Source organism: Tachyglossus aculeatus, chromosome 10, assembly GCF_015852505.1.
Source record: "Tachyglossus aculeatus isolate mTacAcu1 chromosome 10, mTacAcu1.pri, whole genome shotgun sequence".
Lineage (NCBI taxonomy): Eukaryota > Metazoa > Chordata > Mammalia > Monotremata > Tachyglossidae > Tachyglossus > Tachyglossus aculeatus.
In genome coordinates, this window is record NC_052075.1 from 51,699,962 (window position 1) to 51,722,550 (window position 22,589).

General features: G+C 52.2%; 1 protein-coding gene across 1 annotated transcript; it reads left to right on the plus strand.

Moving 5' to 3' along the window:
* The first annotated feature begins 5,046 nt into the window (after nt 1-5,046).
* LOC119932885 (zinc finger protein 771-like) lies at nt 5,047-21,067 on the plus strand. Its single transcript, XM_038752010.1, has 4 exons — nt 5,047-5,484; nt 15,806-16,068; nt 16,770-17,159; nt 20,366-21,067. The coding sequence occupies exons 1-4, from the start codon at nt 5,088-5,090 to the stop codon at nt 21,065-21,067; spliced, it is 1,752 nt and encodes a 583-aa protein (XP_038607938.1). The 5' UTR covers nt 5,047-5,087.
* Nucleotides 21,068-22,589: the final 1,522 nt, after the last annotated feature.

Here is a 22,589-nt window from a genome sequence, read left to right on the forward strand (position 1 = left end):
CTTGTACATATTTACTATTCTATTTATTTTGTTAATGATGTGCATCTAGCTTTACTTCTATTTATTCTGATGACTTGACACCTGTCCACAAGTTTTGTTTTGTTGGCTGTCTCCCCACTCTAGACTATGAGCCCGTGTTGGGTAGGGACCGTCTCTGTATGTTGCCAACTTGTACTTCCCAAGCGCTTAGTACAGTGCTGTGCACACAGCAAGCAGTCAATAAATAGGATGGAATGAATGAATGAATGAATTTGAGGAGCAAAGTCTGTGAGCTGGGTTGCAGTAGGAGAGCAGTGAGGTAAGATAGGAGGGGACATGGTGATTTAGAGCTTTAAAGATGATGGTAAGGAGTTTCTCTTTGATTCTGAGGTGGATGGGCAACCACTGGAGGCCCTTGAGGAGAGGGGGGCCACGGGGCCTGAACATTTTTTTAGAAAAGTGATCCGGGCAGCAGAGTGAAGTATGGACCGGTGAGGGGAGAGACAGGAGGCTGGGAGGTCAGCAAGGAGACTGATACAGTAATCAAGTCGGGATGGGATAAGTGCTTGAGAAGCAGCGTGGCTCAGTGAAAAGAGCCCGGGCTTTGGAGTCTGAGGTCATGGGTTCAAATCCCAGCTCCGCCAATTGTCAGCTGTGTGACTTTGGGCAAGTCACCTCACCTCTCCGTGCCTCAGTTACCTCATCTGTAAAGTGGGGATTAAGACTGTGAGCCCCCCGTGGGACAACCTCATCACCTTGTAACCTCCCCAGTGCTTAGAACAGCACACAGTAAGCACTAAATAAATGCCATTATTATTATTATTATTATTATTGGATCAATGTGGTTGCAGTTTGGAAGGAGAGAAAAGGGTGGACTTTGGTGATGTTGCGAAGGTCAAACTGACAGGATTTGGTGACAGACTGAATACGTGAAGGCAAGCAGCCCTCCGGCCTGGTCAGAGCTGGACAGCGGGAGGGTGACCGAGGCAGAGCGGAGGAGAGGGGGCGGGCGGAGAGGGGGGTGCCCATCAGACCAGAGCCACGTGAACCCCTCGTGAACCCACCGCCTCCTCCCCCCACTGTCTCCCGGCTGCCCCAGGGGTTATCATCTCTCAAAGGCCTCAGGCCTGCCCGTCCGGGAGGGGTAAAGGCCACTGCGGTTGACTGACCGGGGGAGTGGGAGGCCAGGTCAGGGACGGAGAGGGGCGGAGGGCAGTGGGCCCCAGCTGAGGCGTGAGGGTCCCCAGGGGCCAAGAGAATTACAGGGTGAGGTGGAAAAGGAAGGGTCCCCCCTCCGCCCCTTCCCCAATCTTGTCAGCCTCCTCTCCACACGCCACCCCCCTCCCGGCCGCCCCCGCTTCCTCAGGCCCTAAACACCTGGTCCCAGCTGCACTGAGCCTGACGACGGTCACCATGGCAACCACCACCTCACTGGCAAAACCATCCTTCCCTCTGGGGCCTCCTGCATCCGCCCATCACTGAGCGAGGCGGGGACCAGAACTGAGGCCGCTGCCCTGCTCCCCGCAGGTGGGGGGGCACCTCCTTCCCTTCCCCACAGCACCTGTATATATGTATATACGTTTGTACATATTTATTACTCTTTTTATTTATTTATTTATTTATTTTACTTGTACATACCTATGCTATTTATTTTATTTTGTTAGCATGTTCGGTTTTGTTCTCCGTCTCCCCCTTTTAGACTGTGAGCCCACTGTTGGGTAGGGACTGTCTTTATTTGTTGCCAACTTGTACTTCCCAAGCGCTTAGTCCAGTGCTCTGCACACAGTAAGCACTCAATAAATACGATTGATTGATTGACTTTGGGGGGACCCGGGGAGGAGGTCGCCCGGGTCTAAAGGAGGTGAGAGGGATGGCGGTGACTTAGTTCTGGGAGAAGAGAGCCAGCCCCGTGCCATCCCCCTTCCTCAGGTGGAGCAGCCTTGGGGGAGCCCCTACCCTGCCACCTGTTTCCTTGGCAACGATCTCCTCTCCATGGAGACCCCGAAGACTTCTTCCCTCCTCCCCTGGGGGTATGTCGAGAGGCAGGTGGTGTTCAAAGGTGAAAACATGGACTGAGACTGCAGCTTCATCTCTCTTTCCCAGGGCTTTGGGATCGCCTCGTCCCCTCCATTATTTTGCGGGTGACCGTGAAGGCTACTGCCCTTCTGGGTCCGAGCTGTCTATGAGTCCATCTGCACCCGGGCACGATCTGAGAACTGACCAGGCATAGTGTCTACACAAGTGGGGAACAGGCGGTGGGGTGGGGGGGCAAGTGGGGAAGACCAATTAATGACATTTATTAAGCGCTTAGTATGTGTAAAGCACTATTCTAAGCACTGGGGAGGTTACAAGGTGATCAGGTTGTCCCATGGGGGGCTCGCAGTCTTTATCCCCATTTTACAGATGAGGGAACTGAGGCACAGAGAAGTTAAATGACTTGCCCAAAGTCATACAGCTGACAAGTGGTGGAGCTGGATTTGAACCCATGACCTCTGACTCTAAAGCCCCTGCTCTTTCCACTAAGCCATGCTGAGCGGTGGGGGAGAAAGACAGTAGGACAGAGCTATGTGGCTTAGTGGCAGGAGCCCAGGCTTGGGAGTCAGAGGTCGTGAGTTCTAATTCCAGCTCTGCCACTTGTCAGCTGTGTGACTTTGGGCAAGTCACTTCACTTCTCTGGGCCTTGGTTACCTCATCTGTAAAATGGGGATTAAGACTCTGAACCCCACACAGGACAACCTGATCACCTTGTATCTAACCCAGCGCTTAGAACAGTGCTTGGCACCTAATAAGCGCTGAACAAATACCATCATTATTATTCTCTGTGCCTCAGTTCCCTCACCTGTAAAATGGGGATTAATTCAGTCATTCATTCAATCGTATTTATTGAGCGCTTATTGTGTGCAGAGCACTGTACTAAGCGCTTGGGAACTAAAAGTTGGCAACATAGAGAGCCGGTCCCTACCCAACAACGGGTTCACAGTCTAGAAGGGGGAGACAGGGAACAAAACATGTGGACAGTTGTCAAGTCATCAAAATAAATAGAAGTAAAGCTAGATGCACATCATTAATCAATCAATCAATCAATCAATCGTATTTATTGAGTGTATACTGTGTGCAGAGCACTGTACTAAGCGCTTGGGAAGTACAAGTTGGCAACATATAGAAACAGTCCCTACCCAACATCATATCATCATCAATCGTATTTATTGAGCGCTTACTATGTGCAGAGCACTGTACTAAGCGCTTGGGAAGTACAAATTGGAAACATATAGAGACAGTCCCTACCCAACAGTGGGCTCACAGTCTAAAAAGTGGGCTCACAGTCTAAAAACAAAATTGATTAACAAAATCAATAGAATAGTAAATATGTACAAGTAAAATAAACAGAGTAATAAATCTGTACAAACATATATTCAGGTGCTGTGGGGAGGGGAAGGCGGTAGGGCGGGGGGGGATGGGGAGGAGGACAGGGAAAAGGGGGCTCAATCTGGGATTAAGATAGTGAACCCCACGTGGGACGGCGACTGCGTCCAACCCCTTTTGCTTGCATTCATTCATTTAATCGTATTTATTGAGCGCTTACTGTGTGCAGAACACTGTACTAAGCGCTTGGGAAGTGCAAGTTGGCAACATATGGGGACGGTCCCTACCCAACAGTGGGCTGACAGTCTAGAAATCCGCCCCAGCGTCTAGTACAGCGCCTGGCACACAGTAAGCGCTCAATAAATACGATTGATGATGATGATCATTATTCTCATGAAGGGCGCTCGCCCCTCCCGTTCCCTCGGGCCCCTCCGCGTTGCTATGGAGACGGCTCGGACGCTCCCGCCTCTCCTCTCGGGCGCCCATTGGCTGCTGCTTCGGACCAATCGGGCCGTCGGGCGCGAGGACTACGTATCCCAGCGTGCCTCGCTCCCGCCTCCGCGCATGCGTCCCGAAGCCTCCGGCGCCCGGTCCGTCCTGAGCATGCGCAGCAGAAGAGTTCGAGAGGTAGGGGGTGGCGCGGGGCATTGTGGGCCCCCTTGGCAGCGGGTGGAAGGGCGCCATCTCGGGGTGAAAGCCTTCTCCCGTTTCCATGGAAACGGCTTGGGCCAAAGGGAAGGGCGGGTAAGGGTTTCCGTCTCCATGGTAACAGAGGAGACGTAGGATGGGGGAGATTGGGGGGAGAGGGAGGATGCTACTGATGTAGGTTGGTGGTCTCTCCCCCTTTTAGACTGTGAGCCCACTGTTGGGTAGGGACTGTCTCTATATGTTGCCAATTTGTACTTCCCAAGCGCTTAGTACAGTGCTCTGCACATAGTAAGCGCTCAATAAATACGATTGGTGATGATGATGATGGTGGTGGTGGGGAGGTGTGTCAGTGGGGGGATTAAGGGAGAGCTGGACAGTAACTGGAAGAGGCTGGGGAGTTCCCGAGGCCGACGATGATGGTACTCGTTAAGCTCTTACTATGTGCCGAGCACTGTTCTGAGCGCTGGGATGTGTCTGGGAGCAGGGGAAGATGGGTGTAGTAGGGACAAGTGGAACCCTGCAGGGAGCACAGCAGGATAGTCCCAGGATAATAGTAATAATAATGATGGCGTTTATTAAGCGCTTACTATGTGCAAAGCACTGTTCTAAGCTGGGGAGGTTACAAGGTAATCAGGTTGTCCCTCGGAGGGCTCACAGTCTTCATCCCCATTTTACAGATGAGGTAACTGAGGCATAGAGAAGTTGTGACTTGCCCAAAGTCACCAAGCTGACAATTGGTGGAGCTGGGGTTTGAACCCATGACCTCTGACTCCAAAGCCCGGGCTCTTTCCGCTGAGCCACGCTGCTTCTCTATGGCATCTCTGGATAATAATAATAATAATGATGGCATTTATTAAGTGCTTACTATGTGCAAAGCACTGTACTAAGCGCTGGGAAGGTTACAAGGTGATCAGTTTGTCCCATGGGGGGGCTCACAGTCTTAATCCCCATTTTACAGATGTGGTAACTGAGGCCCAGAGAAGTGAAGTTTCTTGCCCAAAGTCACACAGCTGACAATTGGTGGAGCCGGGATTTGAACCCATGACCTCTGACTCCAAAGCCCGAGCTCCTTCCACTGCGCCACGCTCTTTCTCAGGATGCCACAGAGGACCGAAGGGGTCACCCTTAGCGGATCGTTGACCACTCTGTCCCCCATCCCCGTTGTGTCTGGATCCCTGTGTCCCCATCTTGGTCCCTTCTGTCTTCCCTCCACGCAGGGTGGCCTGGCTCCCTGTGCCGCTGGGCCATGGGGGACCTGGGCCTGGGCCGGGAGTTCCACACGTGGCACCAGTTCACGTCCTTCTTTGACGACTGGTGCGAGGCGCACAAGGCCCTGTTCATCGTCGCCAGCCTCAAGCCCCTGGTGTCCCAGCGCCAGCATCCGCTGCCCTACCTGCCCAACCTGGCCGCCACGCTGCGCTTCCGCTTCGTCCGCCTCATCTGCAGGCACAGCGGGACCTACGTGGGCCAGAGCACCGTGCAACGCAACAAGCTGTAAGTCGGGGGCATCCTCTTCCCAACCCCCCTTCCAGGGTTTAATTAATAATGGCATTTATTAAGCGCTTACTATGTGCACAGCACTGTTCTAAGCGCTGGGGAGGATACAAGGTGATCAAGTTGTCCCACGTGGGGCCCAAAGTCTTAATCCCCATTTTACAGATGAGGTTACTGAGGCGCAGAGAAGTGAAGTGACTTGCCCAAAGTCACACAGTCGACAATTGGCGGAGCTGGGATTTGAACCCATGGCCTCTAACTCCCAAGCCCGGGCTCTTTCCACTGAGCCACGTTTGCCCCATCTCCCCGGAGGAGCATCTCCCTCCCCCACTCTGCCCCCCTAGGGGCCTTTCCAACGCACCCGAAACCTTGTGTCACGCAAACTCAAGGTTTTGGGGGGAGACAGATTCATTCATTCATATTTATTGAGCACTTACTAGGTGCAGAGCACTGTACTAAGTGCATGGGAGAAATCCCAGCTGCGCCAATTGTCAGCTGGGTGACTTTGGGCAAGTCACTTCACTTCCCTGTGCCTCAGTTCCCTCATCTGTAAAATGGGGATTAAGACTGTGAGCCCCACGTGGGACAACCTGATCACCTTGTAACCTCCCCAGTGCTTAAATCAGGGCTTTGCACATAGTAAGTGCTTAATAAATGCCATCATTATTATTATTATTATATTTATTGAGCACTTACTAAGTGCTAAGTGCATGGGAGAAATCCCGACTCCGCCAATTGTCAGCCGCGTGACTTTGGGCAAGTCACTTCACTTCTCTGGGCCTCAGTGACCTCATCTGTAAAATGGGGATGAAGACTGTGAGCCCGCCGTGGGACAACCTGATCACCTTGTAACCTCCCCAGCGCTTAGAACAGTCCTTTGCACATAGTAAGCGCTTAATAAATGCCATTATCATTCTTATTATTACAGTATAACAATAAGCAGACACATTCCCTGCCCACAGTGAGCTTTCAGTCTAGAGGGGGAGACAGGCATTAATGTAAGTAAATAAATGGCAGATATGTAGATAAGTATTGTGGGGCTGGGAGGGGGAAATGAATGAAGGGAGCAAGTCAGGGCGATGCAGAAGGGAGTGGGAGAAGAGGAAAGGAGGGATTATGAAGTCAGGGAAGGCCTCTTGGAGGAAGTGTGCCTTTAGTAAGGTTTTGAAGCGGGGGAGAGTCATTGTCGGATGTGAGAGAGACACAATAAGCGCTTAATAAATACAATTGAACCAACGTGAGCCGAGGCCTCCAGTCTGCCTGTCCTCTCCCCTCTTTCTTTTAGACTTTTAGACTGTGAGCCCACTGTTGGGTAGGGACTGTCTCTATATGTTGCCAACTTGTACTTCCCAAGTGCTTGGGACAGTGCTCTGCACACAGTAAGCGCTCAATAAATACGACTGATTGATTGACTGATTGATTCCTTTCTGATAAGAATAATACCGACGATCGCGGCATTCGTTAGGCACTTACCACGGGCCAAGCGCTGTGCCGAACGCTGCGGTAGAAAAGAAATCGAGCCCAGTCCCCGGCCCGGAGGGGGCTCGGTGTCTAACAGGGAGGGAGAACGGGTACCTTGTCCTTATTTGACAGACGAGGAAATGGAGGCCCACACCAGGCAAGTCCTCTAAGACTGGAAGCTCCTCGCGGGCAGGAAGCGTGTCTACCAACGCTCAATCTGGCGCTCTGCCTAGGGTAAGGGCTCCGCCTCGGCCCGCCCCGTCCCCTGGCCTCACAGCAAGTCCTTTCCCACACTGTTCTCCGGCAGGAGCGAGAAGATCACCTGCCCCGCCTCGGTGACGCTCCGCCTGGGCCCCAAGAAGGACCGGCTGGTGGTGATCGAGGCCAACCTGGAGCACAACCACCGGCTGGCGGCCGGGGAGTTCTCCCTCCGCTTCCGCCGGTGCCAGCTGGAGGCCAGCCTGGGCCTGCCCATCCGCATCCTTCCCTTCCCCACAGCACCTGTATATATGTATATATGTTTGTACCTATTTTTTACTCTATTTATTTATTTATTTATTTATTTTATTTGTGCATATCTATTCTATTTATTTTATTTTGTTAGTATGTTTGGTTTTGTTCTCTGTCTCCCCCCTTTTAGACTGTGAGCCCACTGTTGGGTAGGGACCGTCTCTAGATGTTGCCAACTTGGACTTCCCAAGCGCTTAGTACAGTGCTCTGCACACAGTAAGCGCTCAATAAATACAATTGATTGATTGAGGTTATTGATGGCCTGTCATGGCCAAGTCCGGTAGGCTGTGCTCTGTCCTAATCCTCTTTGACCTCTTCTACCACCTTCAGCACCGTAGGCTGTTTTCCCGGAATCAGTTTGAAGCTGCGGCACTGTTCTGGATGGAGGAACAGTGTGGCTTAGTGGCTAGAGCCCGGGCCTGGGAGTTGGAAGGACCTGAGTTCTAATCCCGACTCTTCCACTTGTCTGCTCTGTGACCTTGGATGAGCCACTTCACTTCTGTGGGCCTCAGTTCCCTCATCTGTAAAATGGGGATTAAGATTGCGATTAAGATTAAGTCTTTTAGACTGTGAGCCCACTGTTGGGTAGGGACTGTCTCTATATGTTGCCAACTTGGACTTCCCAAGCGCTTAGTACAGTGCTCTGCACACAGTAGGCGCTCAATAAATACGATTGATTGATTGATTGTGAGCCCCACATGGGATGGGGTGGGTGTCCAACCAGATAGTCTTGTATCCACCCCAGCCACGTGTCTGCTGTTTTACCCTGGGCAAGCCACTTAACTTTTTTGTGCCTCAATTACCTCATCTGTAAAATGGGGCTTAAGGCTGTGAACTCAGTGCGGGATAGGGACCGGGTCTGACCCGATTACTTGATATCTCCCTTCTAGAGAAGCAGCGAGGCTTAGTGGGAGGAGCACGGGCTTGGGAGCCAGAGGACGTGGGTTCTAACCCCAGCTCTGCCTCTTGTCTGCTGTGTGGCTTTGGGGAAGCCACTTAACTTCTCTGTGCCTCAGTTCCCTCATCTGTCAAATGGGGATTAAGACTGAGCCCCACGTGGGACAAGCTGATTACCTCATAACTATCCCAGTGCTTAGAACAGCGCTTGGCATAGAGTAAGCAATTAACAAATACCATCATTATTATTATTATTGTGATTACTCCAGCGCTTAGTACAGTGCCAGGCCCACAGTAAGAGCTTAATAGATACCAGAAAAAATACAGTGTTCACTAAAAGAAGGGAAGTGGGGAGGTAGTATGGTCTGAGCCCTCGGAATAATAATAATAATGGCATTTGTTAAGTGCATACTATGTGCCAAGGCACTGTACTAAGTGCTGAAAAGTCAGGTGCCTCAGTTTCCTGCGTGGCTCAGTGGAAAGAGCATGGGCTTGGGAGTCAGAGGTCATGAGTTCAAATCCTGGCTCTGCCACTTGTCAGCTGTGTGACTTTGGGCAAGTCACTTCACTTCTCTGTGCCTCAGTTCCCTCATTCTATTTATTTTGACAGTTTTGACACCTGTCCACATGTTTTGTTTTGTTGTCTGTCTCCCCCTTCTAGACTGGGAGCCCGTTGTTGAGTAGGGACCGTCTCTATCTGTTGCCGACTTGTAATAATAATAATGATGGCATTTATTAAGTGCTTACTATGTGCAAAGCACTGTTCTAAACGCTGGGGACTTTACAGGGTGGTCAGGTTGTCCCACGTGGGGCTCACAGTCTTCATCCCCATTTTATAGATGAGGGAACTGAGGCCCAGAGAAGTGAAGTGACATGCCCAAAGTCACACAGCTGACAAGTGGAGGAGTCGGGATTTGAACCCATGACCTCTGACTCCAAAGCCCAGGCTCTTTCCACTGAGCCACGCCGCTTCTTGTACTTCCTAAGCGCTTAGCCCACTGCTCTGCACACAGGAAGTGCTCAATAAATATGAATATGAATGAATGGGGATTAAGACTGCGAGCCCCATATGGGACAACTTGATTGACTCATTCATTCAATCGTATTTATTGAGTGCTTATTGTGTGCAGAGCACTGGACTAAGCGCTGGGGAAATACAAGTCCGCAACAGAGACGGTCCCTACCCTTGTATCCTCCCCAGCACTTAGAACAGTGCTTTGCACATAGTAAGCACTTAACAAATGCCATTATTGTTATTATTATTTCCTCATTGTCCCTTGGGATATATATGTATATACATATGTATGTATATGTATATGTATGTATATGTATATATGTATACATACATATATATGCATATATATGTATGTATATGTATATGTATATATACATACATATATATGTATATATATGTATGTATATGTATATGTATGTATATATATATATGTATATATACATAAATATAGAGAAGCAGCGTGGCTCAGTGGAAAAGAGCCTGGGCTTTGGAGTCAGAGGTCATGGGTTCAAATTCCAGCTCCGCCACTTGTCAGCTGGGTGACTTTGGGCAAGTCACTTCAATCAATCAATCAATCAATCAATCGTATTTATTGAGCGCTTACTATGTGCAGAGCACTGTACTAAGCGCTTGGGAAGTACAAATTGGCATCACATAGAGACAGTCCCTACCCAACAGTGGGCTCACAGTCTAAAAGGGGGAGACAGAGAACAGAACCAAACATACCAACAAAATAAAATAAGTAGGATAGAAATGTACAAGTAAAATAAATAAATAAATAGATAGAGTAATAAATATGTATGTTTACACTTCACTTCCCTGGGCCTCAGTTCCCTCATCTGTAAAATGGGGATTAAGACTGTGAGCCCCCCGAGGGACAACCTAATCACCTTGTAACCTCCCTGGCGCTTAGAACAGTGCTTTGCACATAGCAAGCGCTTAATAAATGCTATCATTATATACATATATGTGTATATATATGTGTGTATGTATATATACATATATATGTATATGTATATATGTTTGTACATATTTATTACTCTATTTATTTTACTTGTACATATTTATTCTATTTATTTTATTTTGTTAATTTGTTTTGTTGTCTGTCCCCCCCAATAGACTGTGAGCCCACTGTTGGGTAGGGACCGTCTCTATGTGTTGCCTACTTGTACTTCCCAAGCGCTTAGTACAGTGCTCAGCACACAGTAAGCGCTCAATAAATACGATTGAATGAATGAATATATAGCAGTATTCCTGAGGAGAAGGGCACTGAGGCAAGGCCATGGCTTTGGTGCATCCTCCTCTCGCCTCCAGGGAGGCCCCGGGGGCGATTCCTGATTGGTCAATGCGCCTCAGCGCCAAGATCTTATTGGCTGGTTTTCCCGTCAAGCAAGTTAGGCTTAGGTTCTGAGGGAGAGGGGCGGGACTCGGGGAGACGCTGGGCGGGCCACGCGCAGGCGCAGGCCGCTCTGCCGGAAGCGGCTCTGCCCCGAGTCACGTGTCGCCCACGGGAGGGAAGCGGGGGATCCCCGGCCGGAAGTCGGCTCGGACGGAAGACGTGCGGCGGAGTAGGGGAGGCGGGGAAGGCTGTGGGTGGCGCCCAGGCCGGATGTGAGGGGGAGGCGGCTGGCGGCCCGGTGAGTCCCCGAGAGAACAATGTCCCTGCCCCGTCGTTCCCCTCTCTTCCTTAGAGCAGTGCTTGGCCCATAGTAAGCGCTTAACAAATACCATTATCATTATCATTCTCACCGTCCCCCCCTCTGCAGCAATTGGGCCCGTCCGGACTCCGTATCCGCACAGTGGGCGTGGAACTGACCATGTCTCCAGGGCGGGGGGGGATGGAAGGGACCATTCGGCCTGTGTTCTGTATTGATGGGGGGGACCATTGGGCGAGAGGGGGGTGGCGTGGACCATTGGGCGGGGAACGAAGGGGGGTGGTGAGGGAAGGAACCATTCCGGGGAGAACGGGGGGGGGGGGCGGAGGTCGTTGTGAGGGGATGGAGAGGGGCATTATGGGACAAGGGGCCTGTAATCCATCAATCAATCAATCAGTCGTATTTATTGAGCGCTTCCTGTGTGCAGAGCACTGTACTAAGCGCTTGGGAAGTCCAAGTTGGCAACATATAGACACAGTCCCTACCCAACAGTGGGCTTACAGTCTAGAAGGGGGAGACAGAGAACAAAACCAAACATATTAACAAAATAAAATAAATAGAATAGATATGTACAAGTAAAATAAATAAATGAATAGAGTAATAAATATGTGCAAACATATATACAGGAGCTGTAAGCTCGTTGTGGGCAGGGAATGTGTCTGTTTATTATATTGTCCGCTTCCCAAGCGCTTAGTACAGTGCTCTGCACACGGTAAGCGCTGAGGGAATACGATTGAATTCATTCATTCATTCAATCGTATTTATTGGGCGCTTACCGTGTGCAGAGCACTGTGCTAAGCGCTTGGGAAGTACCAGTTTGCAACGTATAGAGACGGGCCTTCCGCATCCCCCCGTCCTGCCTCCTTCCCCTCCCCACGGCACCTGTGTATATGTTTGTGCACTTATTGCTCTATTTGTTTTACTTGTACATATTTACTATTCTATTTGTTTTATTTTGTTAATATCAATCAATCAATCGTATTTATTGAGCGCTTACTGTGTGCAGAGCACTGGACTAAGCGCTTGGGAAGTACAAGTTGGCAACTTACAGAGACAGTCCCTACCCAACAGTGGGCTTACAGTCTAGAAGGGGGAGACAGAGAACAAAACCAAACATATTAACAAAATAAAACAAACAGAATAGATAGATGTTGCCAACTTGTACTTCCCAAGCGCTTAGTACAGTGCTCTGCACACAGTAAGCGCTCAATAAATACGATTGATGATGATGATGATAAATAAAACAAACAGAATATGTTTTGTTTTGTTGTCTGTCTCCCCCTTCTAGACTGTGAGCCTGCTGTTGGGTAGGGACTGTCTCTATATGTTGCCAACTTGTACTTCCCAAGTGCTTAGTACAGTGCTCTGCACACAGTAAGCGCTCAATAGGAGATGCAGCCTGGCTCAGTGGAGAGAGCCCGGGCTTGGGAGTCAGAGGTCATGGGTTCCAATCTCAGCTTCACCAATTGTCAGCTGTGTGACTTTGGGCAAGTCACATAACTTCTCTGGGCCTCAGTTACCTCATCTGTAAAATGGGGTTTAAGACTGGGAGCCCCCTCTGGGGCAACCTGATTATCTTGTAACCTCCCCAGCGCTTAGAACAGTGCTTTGCACATATTGCTTAATAAATGTCATTATTATTATTATTATTTATCAAGCATTTACTATTATTAAAATTATGATGGTATTTGTTAAACGTTTACTATGTGCAAAGCAGGGTGATCAGGTTGTCCCACGGAGGGCTCCCGATTTCAATCCCCATTTTACAGATGAGGTAACTGAGGCCCAGAGAAGTTAAGTGACTTGTCCAAAGTCACACAGCTGACAGTTGGCAGAGCTGGGATTTGATCCTATGACCTCCGACTCCAAAGCCTTCCCAGACTGAGCCCCTTCCTTCCTCTCCCCCTCGTCCCCCTCTCCATCCCCCCACCTTACCTCCTTCCCTTCCCCACAGCACCTGTATATATGTTTGTACAGATTTATTACTCTATTTATTTATTTATTTATTTTACTTGTACATATCTATTCTATTTATTTTATTTTGTTAGTATGTTTGGTTTTGTTCTCTGTCTCCCCCTTTCAGACTGTGAGCCCACTGTTGGGTAGGGACTGTCTCTGTATGTTGCCAACTTGTACTTCCCAAGCGCTTAGTACAGTGCTCTGCACACAGTAAGCGCTCAATAAATACGATTGATTGATCTTTCCACTGAGCCACACTGCTTCTCTATGTGCAAAAGCACTGTTCTAAGCGCTGAGGAGGTTACAAGGTGATCGGGTTGTCCCATGGGGGGCTCACAGTCTTCTTCATCCCCACTTTACAGATGAGGTAACCGAGGCCCAGAGAAGTTAAGTGACTCGCCCAAAGTCACACAGCTGACAGTTGGCAGTCGGAATTTGAACCTCTGACTCCAAAGCCCGGGCTCTTTCCACTGAGCCATGCTGCTTTCCCCAAGGTGCCTTGGGGGAATCCATTTGAGGGGGCCGGGCCTGGTGGGGACGGGGGGAAAGCAATAGACCAAGCGCTTAGTACAGTGCAGGGTGGAAAAAACCACTTTGGGCAAATAATCAATCAAGCAATAATATTGTGCAGAATGGGGCCAAGCACCGTGTGCAAAATGTGGGGAGAGACCTGATGGAGAGGGTGACGACTGGGGAGGGGACAGGAAGGGTTCAGTACAGTGCTCTGCACACAGTCAGCGCTCAGAGAAGCAGTGTGGCTCAGTGGAAGGAGTATGGGCTTGGGAGTCAGAGGTCATGGGTTCAAATCCCGGCTCCGCCAAGTGTCAGCTGTGTGACTTTGGGTAAGTCACTTAACTTCTCTGGGCCTCGGTTCCCTCATCTGGAAAATGGGGATGAAGACTGGGAGCCCCATGTGGAACAACCTGATCACCTTGTATCCCTCCAGCACTTAGAACACTGCTTTGCACATAGTAAGCGCTTAACAAATGCCATCATTATTATTATTATTAACTTCTCTGTGCCTCAGTTCCCTCATCTGTAAAATGGGGATGAAGACTGGGAGCCCCACGTGGGACAATCTGATCACCTTGTATCCCTCCAGTGCTTAGAACAGTGCTTTGCACATAGTAAGCGCTTAACAAATGCCATCATTATTATTATTCTTAACTTCTCTGTGCCTCAGTTCCCTCATCTGTAAAATGGGGATGAAGACTGTGAGCCCCACGTGGGACAACCTGATCACCTTGTATCCCTCCAGCGCTTAGAACAGTGCTTTGCACATAGTAAGCGCTTAACAAATGCCATCATTATTATTATTCTTAACTTCTATGTGCCTCAGTTCCCTCATCTGTAAAATGGGGATGAAGACTGTGAGCCCCACATGGGACAACCTGATCACCTTGTATCCTCCCCAGTGCTTAGAACAGTGCTTGGCACATAGTAAGCGCTTGACAAATACCATTATTATTATTATTCTTAACTTCTCTGTGCCTCAGTTCCCTCATCTGTAAAATGGGGATGAAGACTGTGAGCCCCACGTGGGACAACCTGATCACCTTGTATCCTCCCCAGTGCTTAGAACAGTGCTTGGCACATAGTAAGCGCTTGACAAATACCATTATTATTATTATTCTTAACTTCTCTGTGCCTCAGTTCCCTCATCTGTAAAATGGGGATGAAGACTGTGAGCCCCACGTGGGACAACCTGATCACCTTGTATCCTCCCCAGTGCTTAGAACAGTGCTTGGCTGATTGATTGATTGATTGGCACATAGTAAGTGCTTAACAAATGCCATCATTAATTAATAGCATTGATTGATTGAGAGAGGAGTGTCTGCACCCTGGTAGAGATGGGGGAGACTGCATGGTCCTGAATCATGGGACAGCGTTGCTCTTCGTAATAATAATAATAATAGTAATAGTAATAGTAATAATAATAATAATAATAATAATAATGATGGTGTTTAAGTGCTTACTATGTGCCCAGCACTGTTCTAAGCGCTAGGGTAGATAAAAAAATAATGAGGTTGTCCCACGTGGGACTCACAGTCTTAATCCCCATTTTACAGATGAGATAACTGAGGCTCAGAGAAGTTAAGTGACTTGCCCAAAGTCACACAGCTGATAAGTGGCGGAGCCGGGATTAGAACCCACCACCTCTGACTCCCAAGCCCGGGCTCTTTCCCTTAAGCCACGCTATCATTGGTATGTATTGGGTGCTTACTATGGGCGGAGCACTGTACTAAGCGCTTGGGAGGGTACAGTACAACGGAATTAGCAGAGGCATTCCCTGCCCGTAACGAGCTTACAATCTAGAGGGGGAGATGGTTATTCATGTGAGTAAATGAGTAGTTTAGGATATACAGTTTAAAGATCTGTACCGGAGTGCTGTGGGGTTAGGGTTGGGGTCGGGGCGAAGATCCAGTGTCCAAAGGTCACAGATCCAAGGGCACAGATGAGGCAGGAGGGAGAGGGAGCTGGGGAAGAGAGGGCTTAATCAGGGAAGGCCTCTTGGAGGAGGTGTGACTTTAATAACACCGTGAAGGTGGAGAAAGTTGTGGTCTAGAGTATAAGGAGTATCATGTGGTGTGTAAGAGGATGATAATAAATAATGATTGTGGTATTTGTATCATAGCGGGGAGGCTACTTTGGATAGCGGGGAAGCCGGGGGAGACTACTGTGGGTGCGGGGTGATCTCGGGGAGACTACTGTGGGTTTGGGGCATCTAAATGACCGCTGTGTGTGCCGCAGGGGAAGATTGGCCCCCCCTCCGCAAATCCCGATTTTTGACCCTTTTCCGTTATTCTGTTCCACCCATCCACAGGCTCCGAGCGGGGTTCGCTGTGCCGTACCCGCCCGCCGCCCGCCACCCGCCGCCGTATTATGGAGCCGGCTGGCCCTCTGCCGGCCCCGGGCCTCCCAGGTGGCCTCCCCCGGCGGCCGACCCCCCTCCGCCACCGGCTCCGGCCCGTTAAGGAGGAGCCTGCGGAGCGGGGGGCCGGGGGTGGAGGGGAGCGGGAGCGAGGAGTCCGGGGGAGCGTGCTCCCCGAGAGGGCCGGCCCGTCGCACCCGGTGCCCCTGAAGGAGGTAAGCGGCCGCCTGACACACCGTTGCCTGCCTCGGTCCCCTCCCCTCCCCCAGGGTCCCCGTCTCCCCAGGGAAGGCAGAGGGCTGGGATCACCTTTCTCCTTCCTTCCATCTGTCCTTCCGTCCTTCCTGCCCCTCCTCCCGGTCCTCCCTCCCTCCCCGGGTCCTCCCTGTCCTTTTCTCCCTCTTTCTGTTCTCCCCCGATCCTCTCCATCCCGCTTTTCCCTCCTCTGGTATCCCCATCCCGCTCTTCCCTCCCCATCCCACTCCTCCCTCGGTCCTCCCTGTTATCTCCTTCCTCCCTCTCATGCTTCCCCCATCCCACTCCTCTTCCTCCTTCCCCTGGTCCTCCCCGTCCCGCTCCTCCCTCCCCTAATCTGCCCCGTCCTGCTCCACCCTCCCCGCACCCTCCCCGTCCCACTCCTCCCACCCGTGGTCCTCCCCATCCCGTTCCTCCTTCCACTTGTCCTCCCCATCCCACTCCTCCCTTCCCTGATCCACCCCGTCCCTCTCCTCTCTCCCTTGATCCTCCCTGTTCCCTCCTTCCTCCCTCCCCTGGTCCTCTCCATCCTGCTCCTCCCTCCTCTGGTCCTCCCTGCCCCACTCTTTCCTCCCTCTTTTCCCTCCCTCGGTCCTCCCCATCCCTCTCGCCCCCCCCACCTTCTGTCCCCGCGTCCCTCCGTCCGCCCCTGTGTCCCCAGGAGGACGCGGGCGCCGAGTGCGAGCCGGAGGCGCGGCCGGCCCTGGTGCACCTGATCGATGAGCACGGCGCCTACTCCACGGCCAGGCTGGTGCCCGAGGACCCGGCCGGGGACGAGGAGGAGGCCGGCGGGGGCTTGGAGATCCGCCGGGTGACGGTGGCGGAGAAGCCGTTCCGCTGCGGCGCCTGCGGCAAGCGGTTCAAGCGGGCCTGGGAGCTGTTCAGCCACGAGGTGGTCCACAACGAGGAGCGTCCCTTCCGCTGCCCGCTCTGCGCCGCCGCCTTCAAGCGCCACTCGGACTTCAAGAGCCACGGCCTGGTGCACACCGAGGAGAGGCCCTTCCGCTGCGAGGCCTGCGGAAAGCGCTTCAAGCGGGCCAGCAACCTCCAGGTGCCGGGCGGGACGCCGGGGGAGGACGGGGCAGGGGGCTGCCGGGGCGGGGGGACGGGGGCTGGCACCGCCCCGGAGACGGCTCTTCCCCCGACGGAGCGGGGGAGAGGCGACGGGTGCGAGGACGGGGAGAGGCGAGCGGGCTGAAGGAGGAGAGCGGAAAGGGAGAGGCCAAAGAGGAGGCCGGCCGGGGACACTGGAGCCACAGGAGGCGGCCGCGGTGGGGACAGACCGAGCCCCAAGCGCGGCGAGGACCGTGTCCCACCTGATTATCCATTACCTCTCCCGCTGCTTAGCACGTAGTGAGCTCTTAATCAGTGCTATTCACTGAGCGCTGACCGTGCGCGGAGCCCCGAACAAAGGCGGACACGTTCCCTGTCCACGACGAGCTCAGTCCAGAGGGGGAGATAGACGTGCATGTGAACAAATGACGGATTTAGCAGCGTCATTAGTGATAATAATAATGATGGCATCTATTAAGCGCTTACTATGTGCAAAGCACTGTTCTATTAAGCGGGGGGAGGTTACAGTGATTACAGATTTTGCAGCGTCATTAGTAATAACAATAACGATGGCATTTGTTAAGCGCTTACTATGTGCAAAGCACTGTTCTAAGCGTGGGGGAGGTTACAGTGATTACAGATTTAGCAGCGTCGTTAGTAATAATAATAACGATGGCATTTGTTAAGCACTTACTATGTGCAAAGCACTGTTCTAAGCGCGGGGGAGGTTACAGTGATTACAGATTTAGCAGCGTCATTAGTAATAATAATGATGGCATTTGTTAAGCACTTACTATGTGCAAAGTACTGTTCTAAGCGCGGGGGAGGTTACAGTGATTACAGATTTAGCAGCATCATTAGTAATAATAATAATGATGGCATTTGTTAAGCGCTTACTATGTGCAAAGCACTGTTCTAAGCGCGGGGGAGGTTACAGTGATTACAGATTTAGCAGCGTCATTAGTAATGATAATAACGATGGCATTTGTTAAGCACTTACTATGTGCAAAGCACTGTTCTAAGCGCGGGGGAGGTTACAGTGATTACAGATTTTGCAGCGTCATTAGTAATAATAATAACGATGGCATTTGTTAAGCGCTTACTATGTGCAAAGCACTGTTCTAAGCGCGGGGGAGGTTACAGTGATTACAGATTTTGCAGCGTCATTAGTAATGATAATAACGATGGCATTTGTTAAGCACTTACTATGTGCAAAGCACTGTTCTAAGCGCGGGGGAGGTTACAGTGATTACAGATTTAGCAGCGTCATTAGTAATGATAATAACGATGGCATTTGTTAAGCACTTACTATGTGCAAAGCACTGTTCTAAGCGCGGGGGAGGTTACAGTGATTACAGATTTTGCAGCATCATTAGTAATAATAATAACGATGGCATTTGTTAAGCGCTTACTATGTGCAAAGCACTGCTCTAAGCGCGGGGGAGGTTACAGTGATTACAGATTTAGCAGCGTCATTAGTAATGATAATAACGATGGCATTTGTTAAGCACTTACTATGTGCAAAGCACTGTTCTAAGCGCGGGGGAGGTTACAGTGATTACAGATTTAGCAGCGTCATTAGTAATAATAATAATGATGGCATTTGTTAAGCACTTACTATGTGCAAAGTACTGTTCTAAGCGCGGGGGAGGTTACAGTGATTACAGATTTAGCAGCATCATTAGTAATGATAATAACGATGGCATTTGTTAAGCGCTTACTATGTGCAAAGCACTGTTCTAAGCGCGGGGGAGGTTACAGTGATTACAGATTTAGCAGAGTCATTAGTAATAATAATAATGATGGCATTTGTTAAGCACTTACTATGTTCAAAGTACTGTTCTAAGCACTGGGGGAGGTTACAAGATAATCAGGCTGCCCCAGAGGGGGCTCCCAGTCTTCATCCCCATTTTCCAGATGAGGGAACTGAGGCCCAGAGAAGTGAAGCGACTTGCCCAAAGTCACCCAGCTGACAATTGGCGGAGCCGGGATTTGAACCCACGACCTCTAACTCCAAAGCCCGGGCTTTTTCCACTGAGCCACGCTGCTTCTCTGTTGGGGATTAAGACCGTGAGCCCCACGTGGGGCTGATTACCTTGTATCCTCCCATTCATTCATTCAGTCGTATTTATTGAGCGCTTACTGTGTGCAGAGCACTGTACTAAGCGCTTGGGAAGCAGCGTGGCTCAGTGGAAAGAGCCCGGGCTTTGGAGTCAGAAGTCATGGGTTCAAATCCCAGCTCCACCAATTGTCAGCTGTGTGACTCTGGGCAAGTCACTTAACTACTCTGTGCCTCAGTTACCTCATCTGTCAAATGGGGATGAAGACTGTGAGCCCCCTGTGGGACAACCTGATCACCTTGTAACCTCCCCAGCGCTTAGAACAGTGCTTTGCACATAGTAAGCGCTTAATAAATGCCATCATTACTATTATTATTGGGAATTACAAGTTGGCAACATATAGAGACGGTCCCCACCCAACAATGGGCTCACAGTCGGGGGGGGGGGACTTAGAACAGTGCTAGGCACATAGTAAGCGCATAATAAATGCCATCATTATTATTATTATTGGGAAGTACAAGTTGGCAACATATAGAGATGGTCCCCACCCAACAACGGGCTCACAGTCTAGAAGGGGGGGACTTAGAACAGTGCTCGGCACATAGTAAGCGCATAATAAATGCCATTATTATCATCAACATCAATCGTATTTATTGAGCGCTTACTGTGTGCAGAGCACTGTACTAAGCGCTTGGGAAGTCCAAGTTGGCAACATCTAGAGACAGTCCCTACCCAACAGTGGGCTCCCAGTCGAAGAGGGGGAGACAGAGAACAAAACCAAACATAGTAACAAAATAAAATAAATAGGATAGATATGGACAAGCAAAATAAATAGAGTAATAAATCCGTACAAACATATATCCATATATACAGGTGCTGTGGGGAAGGGAAGGAGGTAAGACGGGGGGATGGAGAGAGGGGGAGAGGAAGGAGAATGCCCAATCGATCAATCGTATTCATTGAGCGCTCACACTAAGCGCTTGGGGATTATTAGTGTTAGGGGGCGGGGGGCGGAGAGGGCTTATTCCCTCGTTAATAGAAGGAGATAGATTAGGGATTTAGCAGCAGCGGCGGGGGGCCGGCGGGCGGGGAGGAAGGGATGGAGGGGGCGTCCCAGCCTCCCCCCCGCCCCCGCCTCCCCCAGGAGCACCGGCGCATCCACACGGGCGAGCGCCCCTTCCCCTGCGCCCGCTGCCCCAAGCGCTTCAAGACCCCGTACGAGCTGCAGCGGCACGCGCCGGTCCACCGCCCGGACCGGCCCTACCCCTGCCCGGCCTGCGGCAAGGCCTTCCCCGCGCCCCACGCCCTGCTGCTCCACCAGCGCCAGCACTGCGACGACAAGCCCCACGCCTGCGGCGTCTGCGGCAAGAAGTTCACCTACGGCCACAGCCTGCGGGTGCACGAACGGGTGCACACGGGCGACCGGCCCTTCGCCTGCAAGATCTGCGCCAAGGCCTTCAAGCAGTCCAACGCGCTGGCCTCCCACGAGCGCGTGCACACGGGCGAGCGGCCCTTCGCCTGCAAGACCTGCGGCAAGGCCTTCAAGCAGTCCAGCTACCTGGCCGTCCACGAGCGCGCGCACACGGGCGAGCGGCCCTACCCCTGCCAGGCCTGCGGCAAGGCCTTCGCCCGGCCCTCGCTGCTCCTGCAGCACCGCCGCGTCCACAGCCCCGCCCGCCCCTTCCCCTGCCGCTTCTGCCCCAAGCTCTTCGAGGACGGCGCCTGCCTGGCCGTCCACGAGAAGGTGCACGCGGGCGACGCGCCCTACAAGTGCGCCGTCTGCGCCAGGGGCTTCGCCCACCCGTCCAACCTGCTGCAGCACCAGAGGGTGCACGGGGACGGGTGACGGGGGGGCGGGCGGGGAGCGGAGAGGCCGCGGATGGGAGGGGACCGGCCCGAAGGGGCCACGGAGCGGACGGGGCCCTCCGGGGTTGACCGGCGCGGGCGGATGAGGCCGTGTCGGCCCCCCACCCGCCCTGTGACCCGTCCGCGGGCTCACGGCCCCCTCCCGCAGAGCTCGCGATGGTCTCGGGGGGTTCTGACCCCTCCGCTCCCCAGCCGCCCGGGATGGGGACTGTGGGCACTTTGCCTCGACCTCCCCTCATCCCCGCTGTCCGGATGAGGCCGGACCTGGGCACGATGAGAGGAGGGGAGGGAGGGGCGAGAGCGGGCCCCTTCCTTCCCGGACCGTCTGGACCGCGGGGAGACCCCCGGGCTGGGGCCTGCTGGGAGCAGCTGCATGCGAGGAGCTGGTTGGTATGTTTCTGGGGGAGTGGTTCATACGCCGGGGGGCCGGCCCGGCCTTCCCTTCCCTCTCCCAGCCCCGCCATGCCTCGATTTCCCTTGGTTGGGGGGTGGGGGCCGAGACTCCCAGCATGCCCTGCTGTCAGGGAGGGAGGAGAGGCTCTCACTGCCTTACCCGGGGTCCCTTCCAGTCACATGGAGGGGCAGGGGCTCCAGCAATTCTGGCCCAAAGAGGTGAGTCGGGGGTCCCGCCGCCCCCCAAGCAGCCCTTCCTCCACTGGGTCCCACCCCCCCAGAGAGAATTCTGGGCTCTCGTTGGGCTGGGGCGGGAGCGGGGTGTCTTGCGCTGGGGGGCTCCGGGCCCCCTCAATACAGACCCCCAGACGGACCCTCCTGACCCCGTGTGTCTTTTCGTCCCCGGCGTCCCCGGCCCCTCGCCGCCCTTCCTGCCGCCCACTCGGGCCGGACACGGGGCAGAGAAGCGGCGTGGCCTAATGGAGTCAGAAGCTCCGCCACTCGTCTACTGTGTGACCTTGGGCAAGTCACTTCTCTGCCCCCCCCAGTTCCCTCACCTGTAAAATCGAGGTTGAGACTGGGAGCCCCATGTGGGACAGGGACTATATCCAACCCCATTTGCTTGGATCCACCCCAGCGCTTAGCACATAATAAGCGCTTTACAAATACCACAGTTACGATTATTATTGTTACTGAGCCGCAGCTCAGCGCCGGCGCAGGGAGGACGAGCATCACGAGAAGCAATGTGGCTTAGTGGGTAGAGCGCTATCCGCTATGTGCCTGGAACGCAGTAAGCGCTTAACAAGGAAGCGGTGTGGCATAGTGGAAAGAGCCCGGGCTTGGGAGTCAGAGGTCGTGGGTTCTAATCCCGACCCTGCCACTTGTCTGCTGTGTGACGTTGGGCAAGTCGCTTCACTTCTCTAGGCCTCAGTTACCTTATCTGTAAAATGGGGATTAAGACTGCGAGCCCCACGTGGGACAACCTACTTACCTTGTATCTCCCCCACCCCCAGTGCTTAGAACGGTGCTTGGCACATAGTAAGCGCTTACCAAATGCCATCATTACCATCACCTTGTATCCTCCCCAGCACTTCGAACCGTGCTTGGCA